Raw genomic sequence first — 23,655 nt, forward strand, 5'->3', positions numbered from 1 at the left:
AAGCTGATGAAAATGTAAATATAAGTACCTACTAGTAACTAACTAACTAACTATAAAACATGTTTTTGGGCTGTTAGGTTTATGCACGGTCAACCAGCCGGCATGACTGAAACGTTGAGTCAAGAAATACTGCACACTCATCATGTTCCTGAGCTGAAAATACATGTTGGCCATGTTTTATTGAGTGGCCATATGAGGAGCAGATTTGCGGCGTCACTCGCTTTTCTTCGTTGTGGTAACATGGCAGCAACACCACACAAGACATACCACAGAACTTATGATGATACAACCTATACTTCAGTACGAAGACAGGACCACCACTTAACAAAATCCACAGAACTTTTGGACTTTTTTAAGGTCACCTGCACTCCACCCCCCCCCCCCACGTCATTACAATAACTAGGAGCTTTATTTGCTGCATGTCTCGCACATGTCTCATAAAGTTAATCAAACAAAGACACGACAATGTCTGGGCCTTCAATAGGGACATCTGCCCGCATGCCACCACACAAAGCAGGCACCTACCCATTTCATTCATCCTGTTCATCTCCTCTGAGGGTGTAATGACCTCTGAACTTTGACCCTGGCCCTCCACAATGCGCAGCTCCTCCAGAGAGATCCCAGAGCGGGTCATGGCCGTGGTGGAGAAATCGGCCTGTGAAGGGAGGAAGCGAGGGAAGAAGAGACAGAGGAGAAGAGAGATGGAGAGAGAATGTGAAAGTCCACAAGAAATACATTAAGATGGAGAGAGAGAAAGAGAAAGAGAGAGAGAGAGAGAGAGAAAGACAGAGAAAGAGAGAAGTATTAAACAATAGTAAATTGGCCCAGCTGTCCCCTGACATAACAAGTGATAAAGTATTCAGTCAATGGGTAGCAGCACAGGCTAATAGAAATGTCAGGATCTACTTGTTCAACTGAAATTTAGGACAGAGGCCTGAACCTATGTGAACTCTACTCGGGCGCTTCTGCAGTGAAAAAGCCTCAATCCCTCTATTGTTCTGCATTACTGTCTGAAGTGTTTCACAATGTGCTCCTTGGATAAGGAAAACAATGCCATGGAATATGTTACAAACAAGATCCAATTACTTTTAAAGGCAATAAACAGTTGGCCATTCCTACTCACCTTTTTGAAGTACTCGTCATCAAAGGAGATCTTAGCCGTGCCTGACTGCCTTACTCCTGAGCCATAGTCTGGAGCTTCCTCATCAGCTGTGGAGAGTTAACAAAACAATAAACCACACTGCTTGTCTGCACTAATTATTCTCTGAAAGATGTACATTTTCATTCACAAAACAGAATTGCTTCATGGCTAGTTTTCAGTGTTGAATATTTAATTTTGAAATGTATTACCTGAATATATTTAGAATCTAGTACAATGTTGTTGGATACAATCAAACGACATACAGCCAACACCAAAAAGGTATATACAGCCGAATACAGCCAAAAAAATCTAGACATGTTTAATACAAAGACTTTTTCAAATAGCCGCATTGAATCTATCCACAAGTTCAGTGTCCACCGTGAAATGAGCAGCACTGACCTGCAATGGCCTGGACCCCTACACGCAAAAAGCCCCGCACGTCGCCCTTCTCCGTTACTATGGCAACACGGTGCACCAGGGGGACTGAGTATAGCAGGTTGCTCAGGTACACAAAAGCCCTAGAGGAGGTAGAGCAGAGAAAGCCTTTTAGCTATATGTGCAAACACAAACACACACACACACACACCATCAGATTCTACTCTAATGAAGTTAGAGCACGTCAAAGAAACAAACTCATTAGGACACAAGACTCTATTACAAACAGATGTAGCCTATCTACGTGTTACTTGCGATGACTCAAACCCAGTCACAGAAAGGGCAAAGCAATCGTTTAAGTCATTTCATTAGAATGGCCATGAGCGTACTGGGAAAATGGATTAACAGAACAACTAAAAAACAGCTGTACACAGGTCTAGACAAATCAAGCAAAAACTGGAGACACAGTATGGCAAATGATGTTTTTAAACAAAAAGCAGTAAAATAAAATAAGGTGAACATAATTAAAAGAGGTTTTGAGTCTGTTGAATGATATAATCAAGCTACTCAAATCAAGCTATTATGCTCCCTGGTAACAAAGCTGTAGTAGAGGCTTGCATAGCACTAACACTGGCGGATGTGAAGTGATTTGTACAGTGTGTATGTGTGTGGGTGTGAGTATAGAGATATGAGCGCGAGAGAGAGAGAGAGAGAGAGAGAGAGAGAGAGAGAGAGAGAGAGAGAGAGAGAGAGAGCAGGATAGAGAGAGAGAGCAAGAGAGAAAGAAAGAGAGTACCATCCCCCTCCTCCCACGAGATTCAAGGCCATGAGAGGAGGAGAGGAGAAGAAAAGAGTTATCACACTGCCAAACCAGTGAAGTCACAGTGACGCAGATCCCATGATGACAGCACTGAAGGCTACAACACACGACTCTCTCTAGCCTCCCTCTCTATTTCTCTGTCCATCATTCAAGAGACTCAAAATAGCCTTTTATAAATGGAAACCAATGACATCAGTATAGAACACAACAATATAAATATATATATATATACACTGTATATAAAAACATAAAAGCAAATAAAATAATATTACATGGATGTGAAAGCAGGATAGATGAGAAACACGATGAGTAACAGATACAGGAGAACCAATGAGGATAACACACGTGGATGAGTGTGTGAGTGGAGAGGCCCAGCCCAGCCCAGCCCAGCCCAACCCAGCCCAACCCAACCCAACGCACACAGATGGAGACTGGTTAATGCAGCTGGCGAGGACGAGGGGATGGGATGAAGCAACACTCTGGGCACAACAGAAGGGGAGGTGGGGGGTGAGGGTGAGGGGAGGCACTGCCAGCTCTGATCTCCGCTCTGTCTGACTTTGCCACTGACCCTCTGACCTGATGTATTTCTGGCTGAACTAAGACACTAATGGTGTGTAGTGGTCTTTCCTCCCATTCAAACCTGGGACATGTCTCACTTTATATTTTTAAATGTGTTTTAGTATACACGTGTATGATTTTCCCTTAGTTAAGAACATATGTGCTAAAAGTAGTGTGTAGAGTTTTGCTGTATGGCTATGGATGAAACCAGTGCATTGACTCTCAACACTGACCTATGGGTCAACTCCCTCCCTGCTGCTGCTGCAAACATGTACTGAATATGGGCTTGACCTTATGTTTGAGAAGAGCCAGCGCCTCCTCCCTGACCTCCCTCAGCCTCCCTCTCCACCCCCTCCAGCCTCCACCCCTCACAGGCCCATTTAGCACCAACCTTCCCACCAGGGTGAACCAGGGGGATCGGTCGTAGAAGGGGTCCTGGCCGTCGCTGAACAGGTCCGAGCCCTCCTCGGTGCCAGCGTCTGAGCTAGTGTCGTCAACAAAGGCCTCGTCATCCATGAAGTCCTCCATCTCGCTCTGGCGCTCATCGGCCAGCTCAGTGATGTCCGAGTCGGCCGTGGAGAAGGTGGGTGAGGGCGTGCGGTCGGCCAGATGCTCATTCACGCAGCCGTGGAAGATGGGGGAGCTGGTTTGTGTTGGGTGGGGTGGGGTGGGGTGGGGCGGCAACAGAAATGCAGAGCAGTAACAACAGTGGTTAGAAGGAACAAAGAGAGAGAGAGAGAGAGAGAGAGAGAGAGAGAGAGAGAGAGAGAGAGAGAGAGGCAGATAGAGAGAAAAAGTAAGAGAGCGAGAGACAGACAGAAGGAAAGTGAGACTAACAGACAGACAGACGGAGCTCTCATCAACGGTCACAGAGCATGTAAGCAAATGGACATTCCTTCCCAGGGGCAGACATGGAAAAAAGAACTGGCATTCAAGAACATTCCATTAGCACAGAGTAGTCATATTCTCCTAGACCTCACAGTCACGTTTTTTTTTTTTTTTTAAATGGAACCATAGTTTACAATATAATTCTAATTTAAAAAACACAAATGGGTGCCTATGAACATAGCTATGGCAGAGCAAATATGATGTGTGAGTTTGAGATGTGCTCTAATGAAATATATGGATGCTCCAAAACACAATGGCAGGGCAATGTAAGAATCCAGAAATAATAGACAAATAACCAAAGAGTGACACTCAAAATAAACATACTTGAATAAAACATATGTGCTTATAAAAAATGACAATGACAGAGGGGCAAACTAAAAAAAAAAAAATACATGAAACCTTGAATGAAAACAAAATAACTGAAGTACAAATAACAAAGTAAGTCAAAAGAAAAACACCAACTACAACAACATAAGAGGGACAAACACAAAACTGAACAAAGCAAATTATTATTTATAAACTGTGTGTGTGTGTGTGTGTGTGTGTGTGTGTGTGTGTGTGTGTGTGTGTGTGTATACAGTATACATAAACATAAATGAGTGGAAAAGAGGTGGATGTAGATGACCTAAGGCTTGCAGGATAAATGAGCTTAATGAATGATTCATGAAGACCCCCCCTTCACCCCCCTTCTCCTTCCTCCCCTCTGCCTGAGAGAAGGGAGAGCGCACCACCCACCCCTGACTCGGTGTCTCATTAAACACTCTTACATGCTTACGCTTAGAGTCTAAGTAAATACATTACACACACACACACACACACACACACACACACACACACAAACACACACACACACACACACAGATGACTTCAGCAGCATCACAAATCATAGGGCTCATAAGGTCATAGCGAGCAGAGTCCTACCTGCCCACCAGCTTGAACCAGTGGAAGCGGTCGTAGAAGGGGTCGCTGCCCGTCAGTGCCCCCTCGCCGCCTTCCTCCGCTCCCTGGTTGGACGAGGCCATCTCCCCCGCCCGGTCGTACATCTCACGCATCTGTTCCAGACGCTGCCTGCAAACCCACAGCAGAGCATGGTTGGGTCAGTGTCACACAGACTGGACTTTAATAAGGGATTTTATTTACAGAAAATTTACATCTGGAGTGCCAGAGTCAGACTGAGCCTGGCAGAAGGTCACTGGTTCGGTTTCCCAGCGGCCAAAGAACTAATGCATTTTTCAGACTGAAAGTGTAATGAATGGCTACAGCTGGAACTGTCTGCTAAATGGCTACGTATAAATCATAGCCTTTAAATGTAATTCAATGCTGCCATTGTGGGGGAGAAACTTCATTCTGCAATTAGACTAATATGGTTAGGGTCAAAGGCATATTCCACAAAACTCAAAGTTATGGGCCAAGTACAGCGTTGAATGCTGGGCTGTGTGTGTGTGTGTTCAAGTGTAGAATGTTTTTTAATGTTTACCACATGTGCTGGTAAAAAAAAAAAAAAAAAAAAAAAAAAACACATTTTTTAAATTGGGAGAGTCTCTCTTTCATTTGTCTCACTCAGATTTCTTTCCAGCACCTCAGATTAACTGATGGCTGGATGTGATGTGCCTTTTTTGACCATTCATGTGCTCACTCATGTGTTCATTAAGTATTAATAATAATTTGGATTTGTGTAGCGCCTTTCTCCAAACAGAGGAGCCAGGAATGCAATGCACGCAGAAAATAACTGACAAGAAACAGAATTGACAAGAGACAGAGACACTGTTGAAGTGCAGGCCTGCGTAGGCCACTGTGGGTGCAGGCCAGCCGTTCTCTGCTTACTTAAGCTTCTCCAGCGACCAGTAGTGCGTGGCGCCGTTCTTCAGGTCCTGCACCTCCACGGCCACCACGGTGCGGGGGAACGGCCGCAGGTCGCGGTCCTTCTCGGGCTCGGGCGGCAGGAGCTCCGGGGGCAGAGGCGAGTACAGAGTGTCCGTCAGCAGCACAAACTGGAACTGCACCTGCAGCAGGGCAAGATGGAGGGGGCAGCAGGGCAAGATAGAGGGGGCAGCAGGGAGATGGACAGACACAGATGGAAACAGACAAATAGTAAAAAAGAGAGAAGGATAGAGACAGACAAATTGGGGAAAAAGAGAAGAAATTGTATTAGCTCATTCACCTGCTCAGGAGTATGTGTTTTGTGTGAATCTAGCTGTTGGCTCGAGATGCTGTATACACTGATGTATCAAAATGGAGCGTTCTCACTCTCTGCAGTTTTGCTGCACCCGAAACTGTACTACAACCTTCCCCATGGTAATCCTTCAGTTTTTAAATGCTTGATTCTATTCGGCCTCATTTCGGTTCAACCACTTCATCCATATGAATAAATGCAAATTTAGAAATACATTTTTTTTTTTAAATCCTATCACCCACACTGTCATCACACTACTCAGAATCAAAACCCCAGAGCACAAGGCACTTTTTGACTTCCATGAAATATCTTTCGCTCTGCCTGCTGCTAGGGAGGTCTTCTGAGGTAATATCTCCGGAGCGGGGGAAAGGTCGGGGTGTAAATAAAAAGCAAGCAGAGCAAGGGATCGAAAAGCACGGTGGGGAAACGAGAACATTTACTTTCTGTCTGACATTTATGACCTGGCTCCCGGAAGCTGCCATGTTCAGTAATCAGAGGATATATCACTGGCACTCCAGCATAAAGGGAAAGAGTGAAACAGAGGAGAGGGGAGAAGGGGCGAGGCGGAATGATCTAGAAATCCAACTAACAGGGACTGGATTGGGGGGGGGGGGGGGGGGGGGGTACTCTATTCATTAGAGTCTGGACTCCAACCATCAATCAGTGCTGATGAGAAAAAGCAGTTAATGCTTCTAGGGTGTATTTCTCTCCTCCAAAAGCCTGACAAAGATTTAGTTAATAAATGAGAAGATCCACAGTAGCTTGTGTTTAGAATCTGATTTGGTGTAACCATAGAGGCCTGGCATAACCATGATGTTCTTACAGTAGTGTAACAGGTGTGTTTAGCAATGCATTTCACAATATAAGATGGGGTGTAGGCATGTGATGTGTGGGCCATACCTTCTTCTTGAGTTCTACACTGATGGCGTTGGCCTCCTTGAGGTACACAGCATTGCCCCACAGCTGATCGCGCAGCGAGGTGAACTGGTGGTACCTCCACTTCCTGAAGGCCCACTGGGCCAATTCAAACTCATGCTGGGTCCACGGCACTGCAACAATGGGGTCACCACATGAGCTGACCCTTATCAACTCACATATACACTTAAATACCTTAAATTAGGATTCAACACATTTTACCCAAAGACAGTTAAATATTCTGTAATTAATAGAAACCATTCTCTCTTCTCTGGAGCGGGTGCAGTTCACTAGCATTAAGTTGGCAAATGTATTGAGTAAATTGTATCACTGGTGGGTCCTTCGATAATTGCACTTAGGCTTTTCGTTAGTCTAGATCAAATGTTTTTTAATTCCTTATTTGCTATTTGCTTATTTCTTTTCTCTGATTGTCTAAGATTCTGTAAAGTGCCATGAGACATGTGTAATGTTTTGGCGCTCTATAAGTGAAATTAAATTGAAATTGAAATTGCTATGATAAAATGTTATCACTGTCCTTTGAATGTATTTTTGTATCAATTTTTTTTTCCCAACATTATTGCGTTTAAACTAATATATTTTAATATTTTCTACATCTGGCAATACGAGCACCTTTTAGAGTTTTTTGTTTTTTTGTCTGTTGTAGAGGATGCACCTTCCCAGTAGTTGTGTGTGGTGCTAAACCTAAATTACAAAATCTTTTTTCTTTCCTGCTCTGATGAGGGCCATGCAGCCGAAACATTGACAAGTGTGTTTCTGACTTGGCCAAAAATAAACAGGTGTGATAGAGTCCAGTTCTATAAAAATTGTGTGTGCAACCTCATCATTGCTTTTGGGTTGTTAGTTTGGAATCATTTTAGAGTTTATCTGTCAGAAAAACTATGTTACTTGAGCTGTCGATTTGTTTGTGTTGTGAAAGATAATGATGGGACTAGGCTTTAAATTACCTTCCTCCTCCTCCTCCTCTTCCTCCTCTTCATCGGGTGTTTCCGCAGCGAGTGAGCGGGTCTCCACCTGCTTCTGAAGCTCCTGTAACTTGCTCTCGTATACCTGTGGGACACGCGTGGTCAGAGGTGCAAAGAGAAGCAAACACAATGCCCGTCAGTGCACACAGGCCAGCAGAGGCCGTACAGACGGGAACAGACACAACAGCTCAGAGCCGGAGAGGCCTCTGGAACATTCAACAATTAGTCAGAAAGCTCTGCTGGAGGGCTTTGGTATTGAACCTGACAAGTATTATACAGTAGAGGCTCCATTTACTTGCCAATACGGTTTAAAACTAATCAGTAACTAGGGGAGAAGTCCTTTTATGCTTATGGTTATGGGATTTGGCAGACGCTTTTGTCTGAAGCGACTTACAAATAAAACAATACAATAGTTAAATTAACAGTGAACAGTTTTAAAAAGTTGGTAAGACTACATTAATGACAACAGCAATAATAAACAATCATGTCAATGCAATAAATAGCCTAATGAAAATAAACAAATACTATAATATAATATACAAACCATAACTCATAAGATACGCTTAATTAACTACGTGCATGCTGAGGTTTTAATTCAGGTTTGGAATATGGCTCTTTTCAAGCCCACTTCTGATACTATAATATACACATTCTCTTCCATTGTAAGCTCATCCACTAACTCGGCTCAGCAATGTTGAACAGAACTCTACCCAGAGTCAATTTACAGTTTCCCCAGCACCAACTCTGCTCTCAGCCCTCTGGGACTACATGTGAATGGTGAGGAAGATCATGTGAAAGCCGTGCTGTGGAGGGTGTATAGGATGGGTGGATGGATGGTGGTGGTGGTGGTGGTGGTGGCAGTGGTGGTTTGCACTGCGCCTGTGTATCGCTCGTCTAACCCGGAGGGGGCCCCCTCGGACGCCTCCCATCACTTGGTCACCAGCCGGGATGGCGGTGAGCTCATCCTGTTTGTTCAGCTCTGGCAGCAACAGTGTGGCCTTTTGATTCGCTTCCAGAGCGTTAACCCTTTCCTGCCCGCGACACTGGCCCTATCTGCAGAAAAGATGGGCCCAGTCCAGCAGCACAGGCCCTGTTTACAGTGCACGATGCCATGGTGACCACTGTGGCAGAACTAGGGCTGACCCTAATGACGCTTAATTACCATAATGCGACATTAATGAGGCATGACTCTGAGGGAAGCAGTAGGCATGGGAGGGAAAGGGACCATCTGAGAGGCTGTTTACTATGCAGTCATCCAACATAGTTTGGCACGATAAGGACAGCATTACACAGATATCTAGCAGCTATCTGGATCTGCAGTGCTTTGGGTCCACTGAAGCTTACCACTGGACCGCCATTGGAATGAGTAATAATGTGCAATCATTTTTTAAAGTAAAAAAATCAGTACTTGTTCTCACATTAAATGCAATTTTCTTTGGACCAGAAAGTGGAGTTATTTCTTGAGAGCTAATACATCATTTCTGACCAAGACCATGGTGGCTTGATTAGGCTGCTGGCAGTAAGCCTATGCCTTGAACTCTCTGGACAGGCTCTTATTTCTGTCTTCTTTCATTATGTCTAGTTTGGTATTTTTGTCGCCCCTAACTAAATAATTCAGAATGTAATCTTGGGCAACCAGAGTTCACCGAGAAATATGGGTCAGATCAGCATCCATGTTGAAGTCCACCGACTATACCAACATTACCTAGATCCCAAAGACATCAGTAAGCTATCTTTACACACATCTTTGGATACAATTTGGCCAAAGTATGTGTGCACTGACTGGTACAACCTTTGGTTGCAAGTATAAAATGAAGATGGGTAATTAAGCCTTTGAATTAACTTCAGTCTGATCAAAACCACAAATAAAGGGCAACTGTTTGATGAGAGGCACAAGGACACACGTTTTCACTGTGCTGTAACTAAACAAATGTGTACAGTATCCACTTATTTATGGTGGGAAAAACAGGTTGTAAGCTAGCCAGCTAGCCTGTGCTCGTTCACATTACTAGTGGTACAGGAATGGATGCATATGATTTTTTAACAAAACGAAAATATGGACACACGGGTGTATTAACCTTAGTCTACCAGCTTCAAAATGGCCTTCAAAAATAGGCCTAATAATGAGTGAATCAAGGTTGGGAAACTGAATATGATATATGATAATAATAATTATTGCAGTATACCTCAACAAGTCTATAATTAGCTGATGAAGACCACCAATACACAAAGCAATTCAAATATGCCAGTTTATTTGAGTCAAACCTTTTTTTCAGTCAAAAATGTCTGTAGTGTATACTCAGCACATAGTGAAACACAATCGCTGACACCCTTTGTGTTTTGCCTTTAAACCCAGCAGAAGTCCTTGTGAACAAGTTTGTTTCATTGCACAAAAAAGTGCTCTGGCAGCTTTCACAGAAGCATCTTGGCATTGGCCGTCCTGAGGCACTCGTTTTGCCTCGTGGTAAACAGTCAGACAAACAAACAAACACTGAACAGTAAGTATATTATAGATATATATATACTTTCAAAAGAACAATATCACTGTTCATTTTTTACAAGGGCACTAGCATCCTCCTGGTTGTGCTTGGAGTGGCCTTCAGCACCGGTTAACACAGTATTGTTCATTATCAAAGGCAATATTTTTCATGGGGTGGAAACATACAGTACATACTGAAAGGCATGCGTAGATAGTCAGATTGCGAGTGTCCAAGCGCTTATGTAGTCTTGCTCAGAAGCCATGCATAGATTGGGTGAGATGCTAAAGCAGCATTGTGTCCTTTGAGGCACTACACTGGAAGAAGCAACTAAGGCAACATCTTAACTGTGACATAATAGTATTGATTCGTCTGTTTCTTTGTAAAAAAGTCCAGCATAATGTGCTTATCATCATTAACATGGTTCGATTTAGCAGTGGTCCAGACGCAATCATTAAAACATCAATGATTAGGGAAACACTGGAGTTCAATGTTTATAAGGCAGCATAGGAAAGCAAGGGAGCAATAAGGGCAGCTGGGTTCTTAACCCTTCATCTTCTACTGGACCTCACTTCACGGCAAACAAGCTTTGGTTAAACTGTGTGTGTGGGGGCTATGGTACTCCACATATGGACACAGATATTTATGTGCTGGCTGTTACGCTTAAGTTTGAGCACAAGAAAGAAGAAAGTCATTTGTGCGGCTTTTGGACGAGGGCTAGTGAGTAAGAAAACCATGTCCAAAGGTGAAGGTGGGTATGAGCATAAAGAGAAAGATTGCAGCATGTGAAAGAGACAGTGGCATAGCACAGGCAAATTATTCACTCGGTTCAGTGAAACTTATCTAAACTTTCTTGATAATTCAAAAGTACCCCCCCCCCCCCCCCCCCAAAAAAAAAAAGATTCATTCATCCTGAAAACTCTTTGCTCTCCACGCTTTAGACGTGCATAGACTTGTCTTGTTTTCCTTTCAACGTTTTTGGAGAGGAGTTTCTGGAAACCATGGCAACCCTCTGTTAGACTTCCTCCCCTGGGAAGCCCTGTTTTGTGCGCTCCCTCAACGAGAGCCCCCCCCACCCCCCACCCCCTCCGCCACAGAAAATAAATGTGATTCAAATCATGCTGATTGTGAGTGGGGGATTCAGTAGACTGTTCCAGAACATTGCCTACATCTCCATGGGAACAGCATGGCCAACCCCCCCTGCATAACAGTTCATAGTGGTGTTCCAGACAGTGGAGAGGCAACAATGTGAACCAAACCATGACTAGCATAGTCATCTCTTTCCCTTAGAGTGAGGTCTAGTTTTCTCTTTTTAAAAATCTAGTCTTTATAACAGACATATTCACTAATAAATGCCACACTGGATGCAGGGAGCAGATAACATTATGTCATGTGACTGGGTAAAAACTATGCTTCAATCTTCAAAAAAATTGGCAGTCAAACCTCAGAATCCCAACATAAACACTAACAAAATGTCTCTCAGCATCAGTCATTTTCCTATCAATCAAAAACGATTTAACGATCAGATAACAAACTATGACACCGATATGGTAGTTATAGGTGAGGAATTTTGAGGCTCCTAAATCAATCACTTTAGTCATACATTCTATGTGTGGTGCATGGCTGGCAGTTATTAAGGATAGAATACAAAAACAGTGTGGGAGTTCTCCATCTCTATGCCTAGTTTAACTGTTGGGAAGACTACTGTTAGCGATACATTTGCGAATTGCTAAGGCACTTTTTAAAAAAAAAGTTTTTTTGCCTTAAGCACCTCCTCAATATCCTTCATTTACTTCAATAAGGCAGATTCCCAGCTCATAGCATTCCTATATATCAGTCAATGAGTCTAGCCTCAGTTGTTATCTTTTTAAAAAAGACCTCCTGAATTAGGCCACCAGTATCAGTAACTACAGTGAATTAATTACAATAGCTGTCAGGAGAAACAAGTGAACAGACACACATTTGAATAAGCTGCATCTCTGTAACAATATGATCATACCAAACATTCAAAAACACTAAGTTGTGGCTTTTCTTTCCTTAAAGTTCTTGGGCAGCTATTACGGCATCTTTTGGACATCTTCAGGACAAAAATGATTGAATCTAGCAAGAACATTCAATTTTGACCATAACATTGAAATGAGTAGACTTGTCTCAACAAAAGCAGGACCTGCTTCTAGCACCTAGTGATAATATCGAAGTATTTGCTCTTGAATGCCTGCTGCATCAATCAGAACTCCACTATTTCAGGAGGAAACACATCAAAATGGTGGGTGACAATGCAGGTGATAATCAAGATGAAAATCACTTGAAAAAATCATGGAGTAAATAAAACAAATGTGACATTGATCCTAAATATTTTAAAAATAATCCAGGCTTTGCAACACCCCACCTGTTTGTCACCTGTTTGTTTGCGTCCCTTAAAACTGAGCACTCACTTGCTGTTTGAGTCCAAACAACTGTAACAGTCGATTTGAATGGGGAGAGCAACAATCAATATGGCAATACTGAGACTGTCGCATACTGCTGCAATGAGAACCAAGCAAAACACCTAAAACTGACTGTTCAAAACAAAGCTACAGCTGTAGCAGGATTCATTTCAATGAGGACAAGCCATCCAATGCAGTAATGATTCATTCTTTCTATGAAATAGTGGCCATGTTCGTGGCGGGCATGCGTGCGTGCGTGTGTGTACTGTATGCATGTGTGTGTGTGTATGCGTGTGTGTGTGTGCGAACACATGTATGTGTGGCAATATGTATATGTCTGAATGTAAAGATTCTTTAATCCAGCACTTGGGCCCTGTGTCCAGTCTACTCAGCGATGGGTCCTCTGCTCTCACACTGTCGTTTCCCTGCTGGCCTTCAGGTTGGGGGCGGACAGTTGCCGACGCATGCGGGGCGGAGTGTGGAAGTTGTTGCAGTGGGGGGGCTGGTCAGAGCGGGGTTGCTGATGCTGGTGCTGGAGTTGGTGCTGTCCCTGGAAGTGGCCGCTGTTGCTGTTGTTGTGGTTGTAGGGCTGGTATTGCTGATGGTGTTGATGGTGTTGATAGTGATGGTTTTGGTGGTGCCGTGGCTGGTGTTGGTGCTGGTGGTGCTGCTGGTGGTGGTGGTGGTGCTGCTGCTGCTGCTGCTGGGACCTCCTGTCGCCGCTGCTGCTGCTGGACTCTATGTAGCTGACTGGGCGCTGGCGGCTGTTCAGGGAGTTGCTGCGGCCCCGCTCGTGCGACCCCAGGCCCTGGTGGCCGTGCCTGTGGCCCTCGTTGTGACTCTGGCTCCGCTCCAGGTCTCGGCTGCCCCTCCTTTGAAGCGTGGGAGTGGGACTGGGACTGGGCAGAGGCGGAGGGTGCGACTGGACCACGATCGGCCGCCTCTCCTTGGGCTCTCCTCCTCCTCCTCCTTCCCTAATGACGACTCCCAATCCTCCTTCACCTCCGGAGGCACCGTCCTCCTCCGGCAAGTCGTCCTTGGGCACCTTGAGCTCGATCACCTGGCTGTCGGTGATGATGATGTGTGTGCCAGGGCTCCAGGAGTTGCGGTGCTTGGGGTTGCTCTTGAAGGGGAAGCGCAGCTTGCGGTCCTCGGGCGGGATGAAGCGGTGCGGGCCGCTCTGCCTTCTCAGCTGCCGGGTGATCTCCTGCTGCTGGAGGCTCTTGAGGCGCGCCTGCTCCTGACGCATCCATCGCAGCCGGCTGCGCTGCTGGCCTGCCTCCTCATCCTCCTCACCACCTCCTCCTCCGATTTCTCCTCCTCCTCCTCTTCCTCCTCCTTCTCCTCCTCCTCCTCTTGCGCCAGGCTTGGTTGCCCGGTCCGCTTCCCGGAGTAGGCTTGACGGACCTGTGTCCGACCTGGCCTCCACCGGAGCCTTGCCCTCGCTAGAGCTGCGCACACGGCCCTGGACTGGTGGCTTGTCCAGCAGGCTCTCGCCACCGCCGGTGGAGATGAGAGGCAGCACCTTCTCCATCTTGACCATCTTGTTGCGGAGTGCGCGGATCTCCTCGTCCTTTGTGTTATTCTGCTTCTTCACCTCGTGCAGGATATCCTCCAGCTTGTCGATGTGCACCTTCAGGTCGCCCATGTCGGGGAGCCCAAGTCCGAGTCCGAGTGTGCCGCGCCCGTTGGTCGGAGGCGGTAGCAGCGCATCCTCGATGCGCTCATCGCCACCCACGCCCACTGTATCCCACACGTCCCGCGCCACTGCTCGCCACGAGTCCCGCTCGTTGGGGTCCTTCTTGGTGTACGTCGCGCATAGCTCCTTCATCTTCACGATGGCCATGGCCTCGATCTCCTGCCGGCTATGGCGGAAGTCGTTGAGCGCCACCTCGTAGCAGATCTCCTTCACCGCTTGGATCTTCAGGTCCGAGATGGTGACCCACTTGGAGTCCTTGGTGAGGCGACGGCGCTGCGGGACCTTGTACACCTTGACGGGCTCGCGGCGTTTCCCGCTGCTCGGCAGACCGCACTTTTTCACAATGGTCTGCAGCTTGCTGGGCGGCAGCTTCTCCCGCAAGGAGGTAATCAGTCGCCAGCTCTCCTCACACGAGCGCTTATCAGAGTCATCGCCACTATCTGAGTCACCGTCCTTGAGGGGGAACAGAACAAAAACAAAACAAAAAAACAGGGGGGAAAAGTTCCGAACAAAAAGGGAAATTAACATGGAGAAATCCAAACGAAAAGGATGTAGCTGATTTTAATAGAAACAGGTAGTAATATGTAAAATGGGAGCCTAAAAAATTTTGAGGGGCTATGGAAATGTTATCATCTATAGTAAGCGTTTGGAGATTGCAAAACAATCTTTAGACTCTATGGTCTCTTTATAACTGATAGCTGTCCAATATTTCTGACTTAAGTAGAGACTAGATAATTTAGTTTCATTTAAAAACACGAGTCAATGTGTGCCATTATACTACACTATACATTACACGCTAAACTAAATCCGTTCATATGAACACACATTGTGTGGTTGAGAGTAAATTACACCCACACAAGAGGAATATAAAAAGCTGTTAAAAGCTTTGGTAAAAGGCAAGGAAAATATTTTTTGAACAATACGGTCAATATAGCTCCCAAAGTTACATATTAATATTAACGTAAAAGGCAAATATGGCTATAATGGTTTTAACAAAAAAAAAAGTCAACAAAAGGAGGTGGGGGCATGTCCTGGGGGCTAGATGATCTGCCTCACTTCTGCAAAGTTACTCTGAGTACTTCCTGTTTTCCTCCATTTTTGAAACTTCCACCCCACCCTCAAAAAAACATGCTTCAGAAAAAGGGCATGCAAAAAAGGGTAGCTGATCTTATTCGGAGAGCTTATCCCCCGACTTTAAGTCCTTGGGAAAGAAGAGCTGGTTTATAGAGAGGATCTAGCGATAGCAGTGAGGTTAGAAGACACAAGAACTGCATGAGACGTTAGAGGAGGTCGGAGGAGGAGGAGAAGGAGGAGAAGGAGGAGGAAGGGGGAGAAAAACGAGGTGGGGAGAAAAGAAGTGAAGAAGCTAGAAGACAGGGCAGCCTGGAGCTTTTTGGTTAAAAGCGTCGGTTTCATCCAACTACAGTTAGGAAGTTAGTTCAGAGAAAATGCAGTTTCTCATTTCTGGTTCTCTCCTCGTGCGGAGTAGGCAAGGCACAATACTTCAAAATCAGTCAGATCGAGCAGATGCTGTCAAGAGGACAGGACAGGTGGAGGCCTTTTTTTGTGGCAGCGATTAGGTCACGGGTGGAGACGGGTCCATTCATCGTGTGGTGCTCAAGTGAAGATAGTGAGTAGTGTTGGGTGGAGGTTGTGTTTCTACTTGAAGGGATGGGGGGGGGGGGCATAACAAAGACAATGAGGAAAAATCACCATAGCATTGGAGTGCTTGTCATCATTGACTTAACAGACCCCTGAAGGGATGTATGTGTTTGTGCGTGGCTGCGTGCCCACTGCATCCGGCCCCGACACAGACTTTTGGACGACACATGGAATTGCCCGGCAGAAGCCAATGAGAAACCACATTGTCACTACGTCTTGGCAAAAATAAGAACACTACAGCAGAGATCTGTGGTTATCGTCATCACAATGCATTGTAAACACCGGCAACTGCATTGGGAAGCTAAGAACTCAAGATGAAAAACAGAAAGCTAAGCTAAAACAACGACTTTTTAAAAAAAAAGCAGACTTGTCATCAAACCAGCCCAACTTAAGTCTTAAGCCACAAACGCAGTGACACTAGGATAGCGACATAAGGCCTCTTCATAACAAGAAAATCAGGAATCGGTTAAGAGAGAGGACATGCTACACAAACAAAAACCATGCAAAAGCAGCAAACGGAACCAAAGCAATACTCTATGGGCGGGAGCTCCGTTCCCATTTGAAAAAGCCAATGTTAAGGCTTACATTTTCAATTCAGTACAAATTGAAACCTGACTTCGTATTTAGTTTATTCTCAGATGCTGTTGTGCAAGGTTCTGTCTCAAATCTAAGAGAAAATCAACAGGATTTTGATGATAATCCACAACCAATTTCTAATCTTCATCTTTGGCATTGATTACTCAATATCAGTCCATTCTGGGAACAAAGGTGGTATAAGCTTTGACCCTCTTTGTCACCCCTATTAACAGCTATTAACAATTAAGAGAGAGTGGAACTCCATGCAAAGAAGTCAGCCATGCATTGAGAGAGGAGTGCTTAACACACAGCACACACAAATAAAAACACACAATCTCTCAACACACACACACATACACACACACACACACACAAACATAAATACTATAATCTAAGGGAGTCAAGAGAAATCAGAGTGCAGAATTAGTGCTGGTAGGACATCAGAGCCAGTGGGGAGGCTCTGACTAAGATGCTGAGCGACCCACTCATGAAATCATTCTCCACACAGGCAGAATGACCTGCATCAGTGCACTCCCTCCCCTCCCTCTCACAAGGACTTCAGTGATGGACGCAGCAGGTCCCATGTGGAAAAGGACTTAGTTACAGTCACTTTCCACAAAAAAGAGAGATACCACTTTGGATCAGTCTTCTTGAGCTACCAAAATGCTATTCTTGGCTATTGTCATTTTTTGGGATCATATCAGATAGCAGAAGTTCACTGAAGACTAGGAACTTACCAGTCTCTGTTGCTCAAGAAGTTGGTCTGCCTCTTCTTTCTCCTTCTTGTACAAGATCTCCATTTCAGTCAATCTACACACAAAAGGAAACAGTGTAGGTTTTCTTCTGCAATTTTTGCCCAGAAGTATTGAAGCCCGTTTAGAAGATTGCAATGTCACAATGTAAGAGAAGACCGAGAGCACAGAGCCAAGGCCAAAGCGAACACAACCTTGACCTTGACCACAATTTATGTTGGTCATTTAACAGTCGCAATATCAAAACTAGCCATACCTCTTCTCCATCTCCTGTTTCATGTCAATGCCCTGTTTCTCCAGCAGCTCTCTCTGGGCGAAGGTCCAGTCCACAGGCTCGACGGGGGTCTCAGCTGATGGGGTCTTTTCCCTCTCAGCGCGCGCCTGCTCTGGGTGGTTAAAGCGGAATACGTGGTTCTTCCCCATGATGATGCGGTTTCCTTGAAGAGAGTGAACAGACAGATTCTTAGGACAGCTTCGTAGAGACTCAAGACGTTGCCATCAGCTTTTGAGTCTTAAGATTCTCAAGTGAGCTTTGGGATTTATGCCGCATTGGATTGGGAATCAGAGGATGGAGATGGTAGTACGTATGAGTATGGACATCTCTATTAAATAAAGGTGACCTACCTGACCGCAGCTGTACAGCATCAATGACACGTTTGCCATTGACATAAGTTTCAGATCCCTCACAAGGCACCAGCGTGACGATCACTGCAGTACAAAGAGAGCCTTCAGGGTCAGGGTAAAGCAGGCCAGATTCAACACTCAACACAAGAGGCTCCAAAACAACCCATTCATTATTATCCATGTGGTGTACAGATTCCTCTATTTCTCTGTATTTCTCAATGTCAGTCGGTAGAAGAGAACATTGCTGGTATTCCAACAAAGTTTTCTTTTGGTTTTCATGTGTTGGCCTCTTTTTTTTAGAACCATTCAAGAAAACATAGTTTCCACTGAAAACGAACGGTCTGTTAAAAACCACAAGTGTGTTGCGTTGGGACAATCTTATAAAAACATTCTCAAACTGTGAGGTCACTGCAAAGATGACTGAGATCACTCCATCGACCCCACCCAACCCCACTTGAGTTTTGTTTTGCCGTTTGACCACTGCCCCACCCAAACTGTGCTTCAGTTCTTTTTTTTTATAGTGTTATAGTTTTGTTTTCTTTCTTACCATCTCCATTGCCGTTCTTCTCGCTGCAGAAGATGCAGTGCTCCTCTTTGATGTGGGCTCCACTCAGAACAATGTCCTGGCGCCTCTCTGCGTCAGCTTGGCCCACCCTGTCAGGAGGGAAGGCAGCCATTTTAGAGACGGACGGACGGACGGGGGTGGGTGGGGGGGGGGGGCTACGTGCTCACTTCATCCTCCAGGGAGAGTTATCAAGAGGGAAGAAGATTGACAGGGGAGTGGATGGCAGGAGGAAGAACAAAAGAGGCCATCAAAAGAAGACGACACGCTTTTCCAAAAAGCCCCTGCGAGCTGCATAAAAATGCCAATTTAAGCCTGGCAGATAAGAGTCAATTTAAGTTCTGCTTGAAACTTTTGAAGGTTTTGTTTCACCTTTCAGCTTATCAGGGCTGTGTGGCTGATGTAGCCCTTTCAGGCTAATCCCAGGTGGATTTCAAAGGAGCTCCCTGCAAACGGGGTTTAATAGTCCCCAGGAAATGGTAATAACCACAATGAAAGTATTCTATTTTGAGTCACGAGAGATGAGAGTGACGTTCATTTGGGGGATTTCAGAATTACAGAAGTTATGAGCTGCTTTGCCATTGAAGGTAGGTATTACAATATGTCTTCCTGAGCTGTGCTGGATACCTTGTGATGCCATCTTTGATGTAGTACAGTAGACACTCCGACATGAGCGGGTCCTCATTCAGGTTGACCAGGTGAGGAGTCTACAGAGAGGGAAGAGTACCGGGTGGTGATCAGAGGGGTTCAGACCATTTTTAGCAGTGCTGACCTTGATACTGAGCTATCAAACATCAACTGCCCACTAGACACTAAACATTCTGCTTAAAGATAGGTTTGTGGTCCTGGAACGGATGATATTTACATGAGTGAATGTTAACAAGAGTCCCAACTCTAAACACAGTTGACACTACTAAAAAAAAAACTAAATTGTGACAGTCTAAGAGTTCGGAAGGGGGTGTAAGAGACTAGTTCATGAAAGATGTTTGACAACAATCTCATGCCACAGGGACACAAACTGCACAGGATGGGATCTTCACAGGTGAACAGAACTACTCTTTCTTAGACTCTACAAAAGCACTGTAAACAACACCAGTCTAACTCCGCTAAAGCCACCAACCTTCTTGGGTGAAAAGACCCCATTAAAGTCTGCGAAGAGATCACATGGTCTCTCTACGAAAAGCTACGTGATGCACAGACAGCGAGTGAATGCAGGAGAGCAAATGAGATAGAGAAGAAGAAAGAAATGTTAAAAAAGAGGACAAACAAAAACAGTCCACAAAGGCAGTATGTGTAGAACAAAGCAAAAAAGATGGGGGAAAAAACAGTGGTGAGTCATCAGGTTTTGTGGATCTGGATAGGAATGTGTAATATTGTATTGACTGCACTAAAGCACTCAGTGGGATGAAGGTTATTGGGGTAGATAATGAGATGACAGAACTGTGCACCCTCATGATTTAAATCACAGCTGTGTGACACACTGACGCATCCGTTTCCCTGTACGTGAGATGGGTTAGCAAACCTAACATGGGGGGGACAAAGAACACTGCCTGACTAAGTGCATCCATCTATTAGTCTGTCTCTCTGTGTCTGTCACCCACTTTCAATCTTTCTTACTTACTTACTTACTGCCCCCCACTGATCTCTCTCTCTCTCTCTCTCTCTCTCTCTCTCATCACCTTTCCTCACAATAATGTAACCTTTTCTGAACAGTCACTCTTTCTTCCACAATATCTCCTTCACATACTCAGCCTCTAAGTTGCTGTCAGGCATGGCTGTGAAACAAGAACAAGGGGGTTCATTTTCACATACCTCTGAAAGAGAACTCGAAATATACCCGAGGATTGTTATGGCTGAGCACAACCCCTCGAGCACTGCCTAGTTACAACATTCACTACCTATGGATCTGGAGGGTCTTAGAAATGCTTGGTTTTCAGTACCTCTACAACAGCCACGTCAAAACTGCTCTAATGTGGGGAATCTTAGAGAATCTTAACCTATGGGGTCATCTAGAACACCTATGACTGCACACAGAGGGGAAATCAGTAACTTCACTAACCTTGTCCATTGCAAAACTATCAAAGTCTTCACCAAACAGTGATGTTGGTCTTTCGGGATATAGCTATAACATAATTATGGGCATGGAGAAGAAGAGTACATACGGGAAGTGATGTAAGCAAAAAGAAGGAAGTTGACAGTGAAAGCTGAGGGGAGGATATACACGGTGAGAGAGAGAGGTAACTGCTGATGGGCAGACTGTGGTTAGTGAGGCCGCCCAACTCAACACCTCCTCAATAGACAGCACTAGTATCATCGTCTGATTGTATGCAATTCTTATTTAGCGGTGGTTTTCCAGGGAAAATATCTTGTGGGGCTAGAAATTACAGAAAATAAGACCTTAGGTTTGACCAGCGCCTTTTCCCAGAGAGCTCCTTTACCTTTTTCGGAGAGAATACGCCAAGCGTTCCCCCATCCTCTCGGATTGCCACGCCCATTTCAGCCAGGAGGGCCTCCCTGAAGAAGAAACGTTTTGAGAGAGAGAGAGAGAGAGAGAGAGAGAGAGAGAGAGAGAGAGAGAGAGAGAGAGAGAGAGAGAGAGAGAGAGAGAGAGAGAGCAAGAAACATGACATTTAATTATCCTGTGTGGCATTTACAATTGTCAAATTACACCAGCTGCTTCCTGTGCTACACTGGAAGCTTCAGATGTCAACAAAAGATGCCGGTGCCTGGGTGCGTAAGAATAAACTCGATTTCCAATCCCAGTGCTGTCATTCTTCTGAGACACCCGTCTGGACCGAGTGACTGTATTACGGATTATGTCGCTCATCGGGAGGTGTGGAGTCAAAGGGAGCAGCAATAATGCCTGGTGACATTTGCATAGCATGCATAGAATGACATACTGTATGTCTGAGTGTGTGTATGTATATATGCTTGTTTAAGTGTGTGTGTGTGTGTGTGTGTGTGTGTGTGTGTGTGTGTGTGTGTGTGTGTGTGTGTGTGAGAGTAAGGGTGTGTGTGTGTGGGTGTGAGTGTGTGTATTCCTCTTGTACATGTCTCTGCATGGGTCAGGGTGTAATGCAGGGTGCTGCTGCAGCAGCCCACAGAGCCAGGCAGTGACAGGCACCAGCTGGGCCTGTGAAGGCAGGGCAGGAGTAGTGACCCTGGAGTGGGACAGACCGAGAGAGGCAGCGGCGGCGAGCTTCCAGGCAGCTAAAGTGCTACACTCTGGGGGCATGAAAATGGGGGCTCATGAACATGCTCCCAGAGTGTAGCACCACAGCTGCTTGTAAGCTCACTCAACAACCTAGCAACTCCAGCTAGGTAAAACCGATGGTTTATATTTATTTTTTCATACTGACAGTGCTCGGTGACCTTGAGAAATGGAGATCTATGTGAAACTTTGCCTGATTTCTCCTTTAAGTCGGTCATACCATCTTAAATGAATCCAACAGTCGGGATAGTAATTCTAAATGGAAGGAGGTGCACCCTTGCAACAAAAGGGCTTCACCCCATATTTAAAAAAACGGCAGGTCCGGTCATGTAAAACTAGGGGACCCATGTCTCTCTTGTCCATCTTACCTCTCCATTCGGATGGCCTCAGTCTTGCGGAGCTTCTCCTCCCAAGTTTCATTAAGTTCTGCGATAATTTTCTCTGATTCCTGCATGGGAACGGGGGGGGGGGGGGGGGGGGGGGGGGGGTGACAGAGGCATCAGCATTTGGCCCTTCAAATCTGCTGTTATCTAAATTGTTTTTTTTTAATGCTGCACTTATGCACTTAAGGCAAGGGCAAACCTCAAAGTTTAGAGGGCCTGTGCAAAAAAAGATAACAATAACACATACGGTCTAATGATTATACAACATAGGATATACAGTTGCTACGCAGTTTGCCTATGCAAAGTTTTCTTCTGAATTCGTCTGCATTCGAGTTGTGTATTGGGTAAGCTGCAGCTGTAGCTAAATGACAGAAAATGCAATAACTCAGCAGTCAGCAGTTTTCCTTCGAGTATAAAGAACGGTTCCCATCTTGGGTTGCAGAGTCATTGATTTGGACTCACTGCACCCTCCATCAGAGTCCAGTTGCCCAAAACCTTCCTGCAGTGCATTCTGCAGTGGCAGTGACACTAACACTAAGGTTCAACAGTCAGTAAGCTTGAGCAGAAAGTTCTAGATAAAGCATTCACTGGTAAACAGTAAAAGCTCCTGGACCATTGTAAGAGGATTACTGCACTTTTGAATGCTAGAGCATCTGCCAATGAATCGTGATAAAACTGAGGAGAATGCTGGGCACATTCTAAAATGAAAACAGCTAATTTTGAGAGGTTTAGTTTGCATCCGACCTGTATAAAGTTGGGGGGAAATCTGAAACAACAAACTTGAAGTCTAAATTGCTCAGACAGGCAGAAATAGGTGCATATTCTTCAAGCGCTTCCATTGTGTTCCACTATCATTGTTCTGGCTTAAGGGGAAATCTGAACACACTAAGCTACATCCCATCCTGGATCCTCTTCTAAAGGGTTAAACCATCTGTTGTCCTGGAAGGCCGCATTGTTTGCTATCCTTAGCCTTATCGGCTGCACCAGGAATTCTAGAGCACCTTTTCACCGCACGTTTACAGAGAAGAGTGGTGGACGCTATGAACTGAAATGGATGCTTCTCCTTCCCTCGTCCATATTGCTGATCCAAAGTTATATAAGACTGAAACCTGTAGAGTTTGAATGGTTAATGACGTTCCTAATGGGTCTGAGCACCACAGGAAGGAACAGCATGTTACTTTCATGTGCCTAGCCTGAAAATATGTGTGCCATGACATGATCAATCTGAGCCCTCCATATAAGGGTAACTAGACCACATGCATGTGAATAATTTACACCTGCCGGGGTTTTCTCTGACTGAGGATAAACGATTGGTGTGCTGGCTTTGAGTAGACAACTGAATACAGTTGCCACTTAGGGAGAATAGGGTTGTCAAATGTCATGTTGAGAGCCACTGCTAATTACCGACACAGGCACTTGATGAAGAGGAA

At 45.1% G+C, this 23,655-nt stretch overlaps 1 protein-coding gene across 11 annotated transcripts in view; it reads right to left on the minus strand.

Annotated features, from left to right (window-relative positions):
- kif1b (kinesin family member 1B) overlaps positions 1-23,655 on the minus strand; it is a 68,597-nt gene that overhangs the window by 15,443 nt on the left and 29,499 nt on the right. For 8 of the 11 annotated variants that reach the window (XM_042097024.1, XM_042097025.1, XM_042097026.1 and 5 more), the window contains 15 exons: positions 22,211-22,290; positions 21,070-21,145; positions 19,259-19,338; positions 18,617-18,723; positions 18,070-18,153; positions 17,702-17,882; positions 17,431-17,503; positions 7,836-7,938; positions 6,856-7,004; positions 5,607-5,785; positions 4,704-4,850; positions 3,286-3,537; positions 1,541-1,659; positions 1,124-1,209; positions 526-655 (listed from right to left, as the gene is read on the minus strand). In XM_042097024.1, the coding sequence (XP_041952958.1) occupies positions 526-655; positions 1,124-1,209; positions 1,541-1,659; positions 3,286-3,537; positions 4,704-4,850; positions 5,607-5,785; positions 6,856-7,004; positions 7,836-7,938; positions 17,431-17,503; positions 17,702-17,882; positions 18,070-18,153; positions 18,617-18,723; positions 19,259-19,338; positions 21,070-21,145; positions 22,211-22,290 (1,846 nt within the window). Of the gene's footprint in view, positions 1-525; positions 656-1,123; positions 1,210-1,540; positions 1,660-3,285; positions 3,538-4,703; positions 4,851-5,606; positions 5,786-6,855; positions 7,005-7,835; positions 7,939-10,088; positions 14,909-17,430; positions 17,504-17,701; positions 17,883-18,069; positions 18,154-18,616; positions 18,724-19,258; positions 19,339-21,069; positions 21,146-22,210; positions 22,291-23,655 lie in introns of those variants that run through there. The other 3 variants (XM_042097031.1, XM_042097032.1, XM_042097033.1) reach the window with 2 other exon arrangements.

Source organism: Alosa sapidissima, chromosome 7, assembly GCF_018492685.1.
Source record: "Alosa sapidissima isolate fAloSap1 chromosome 7, fAloSap1.pri, whole genome shotgun sequence".
Classification (NCBI taxonomy): domain Eukaryota; kingdom Metazoa; phylum Chordata; class Actinopteri; order Clupeiformes; family Clupeidae; genus Alosa; species Alosa sapidissima.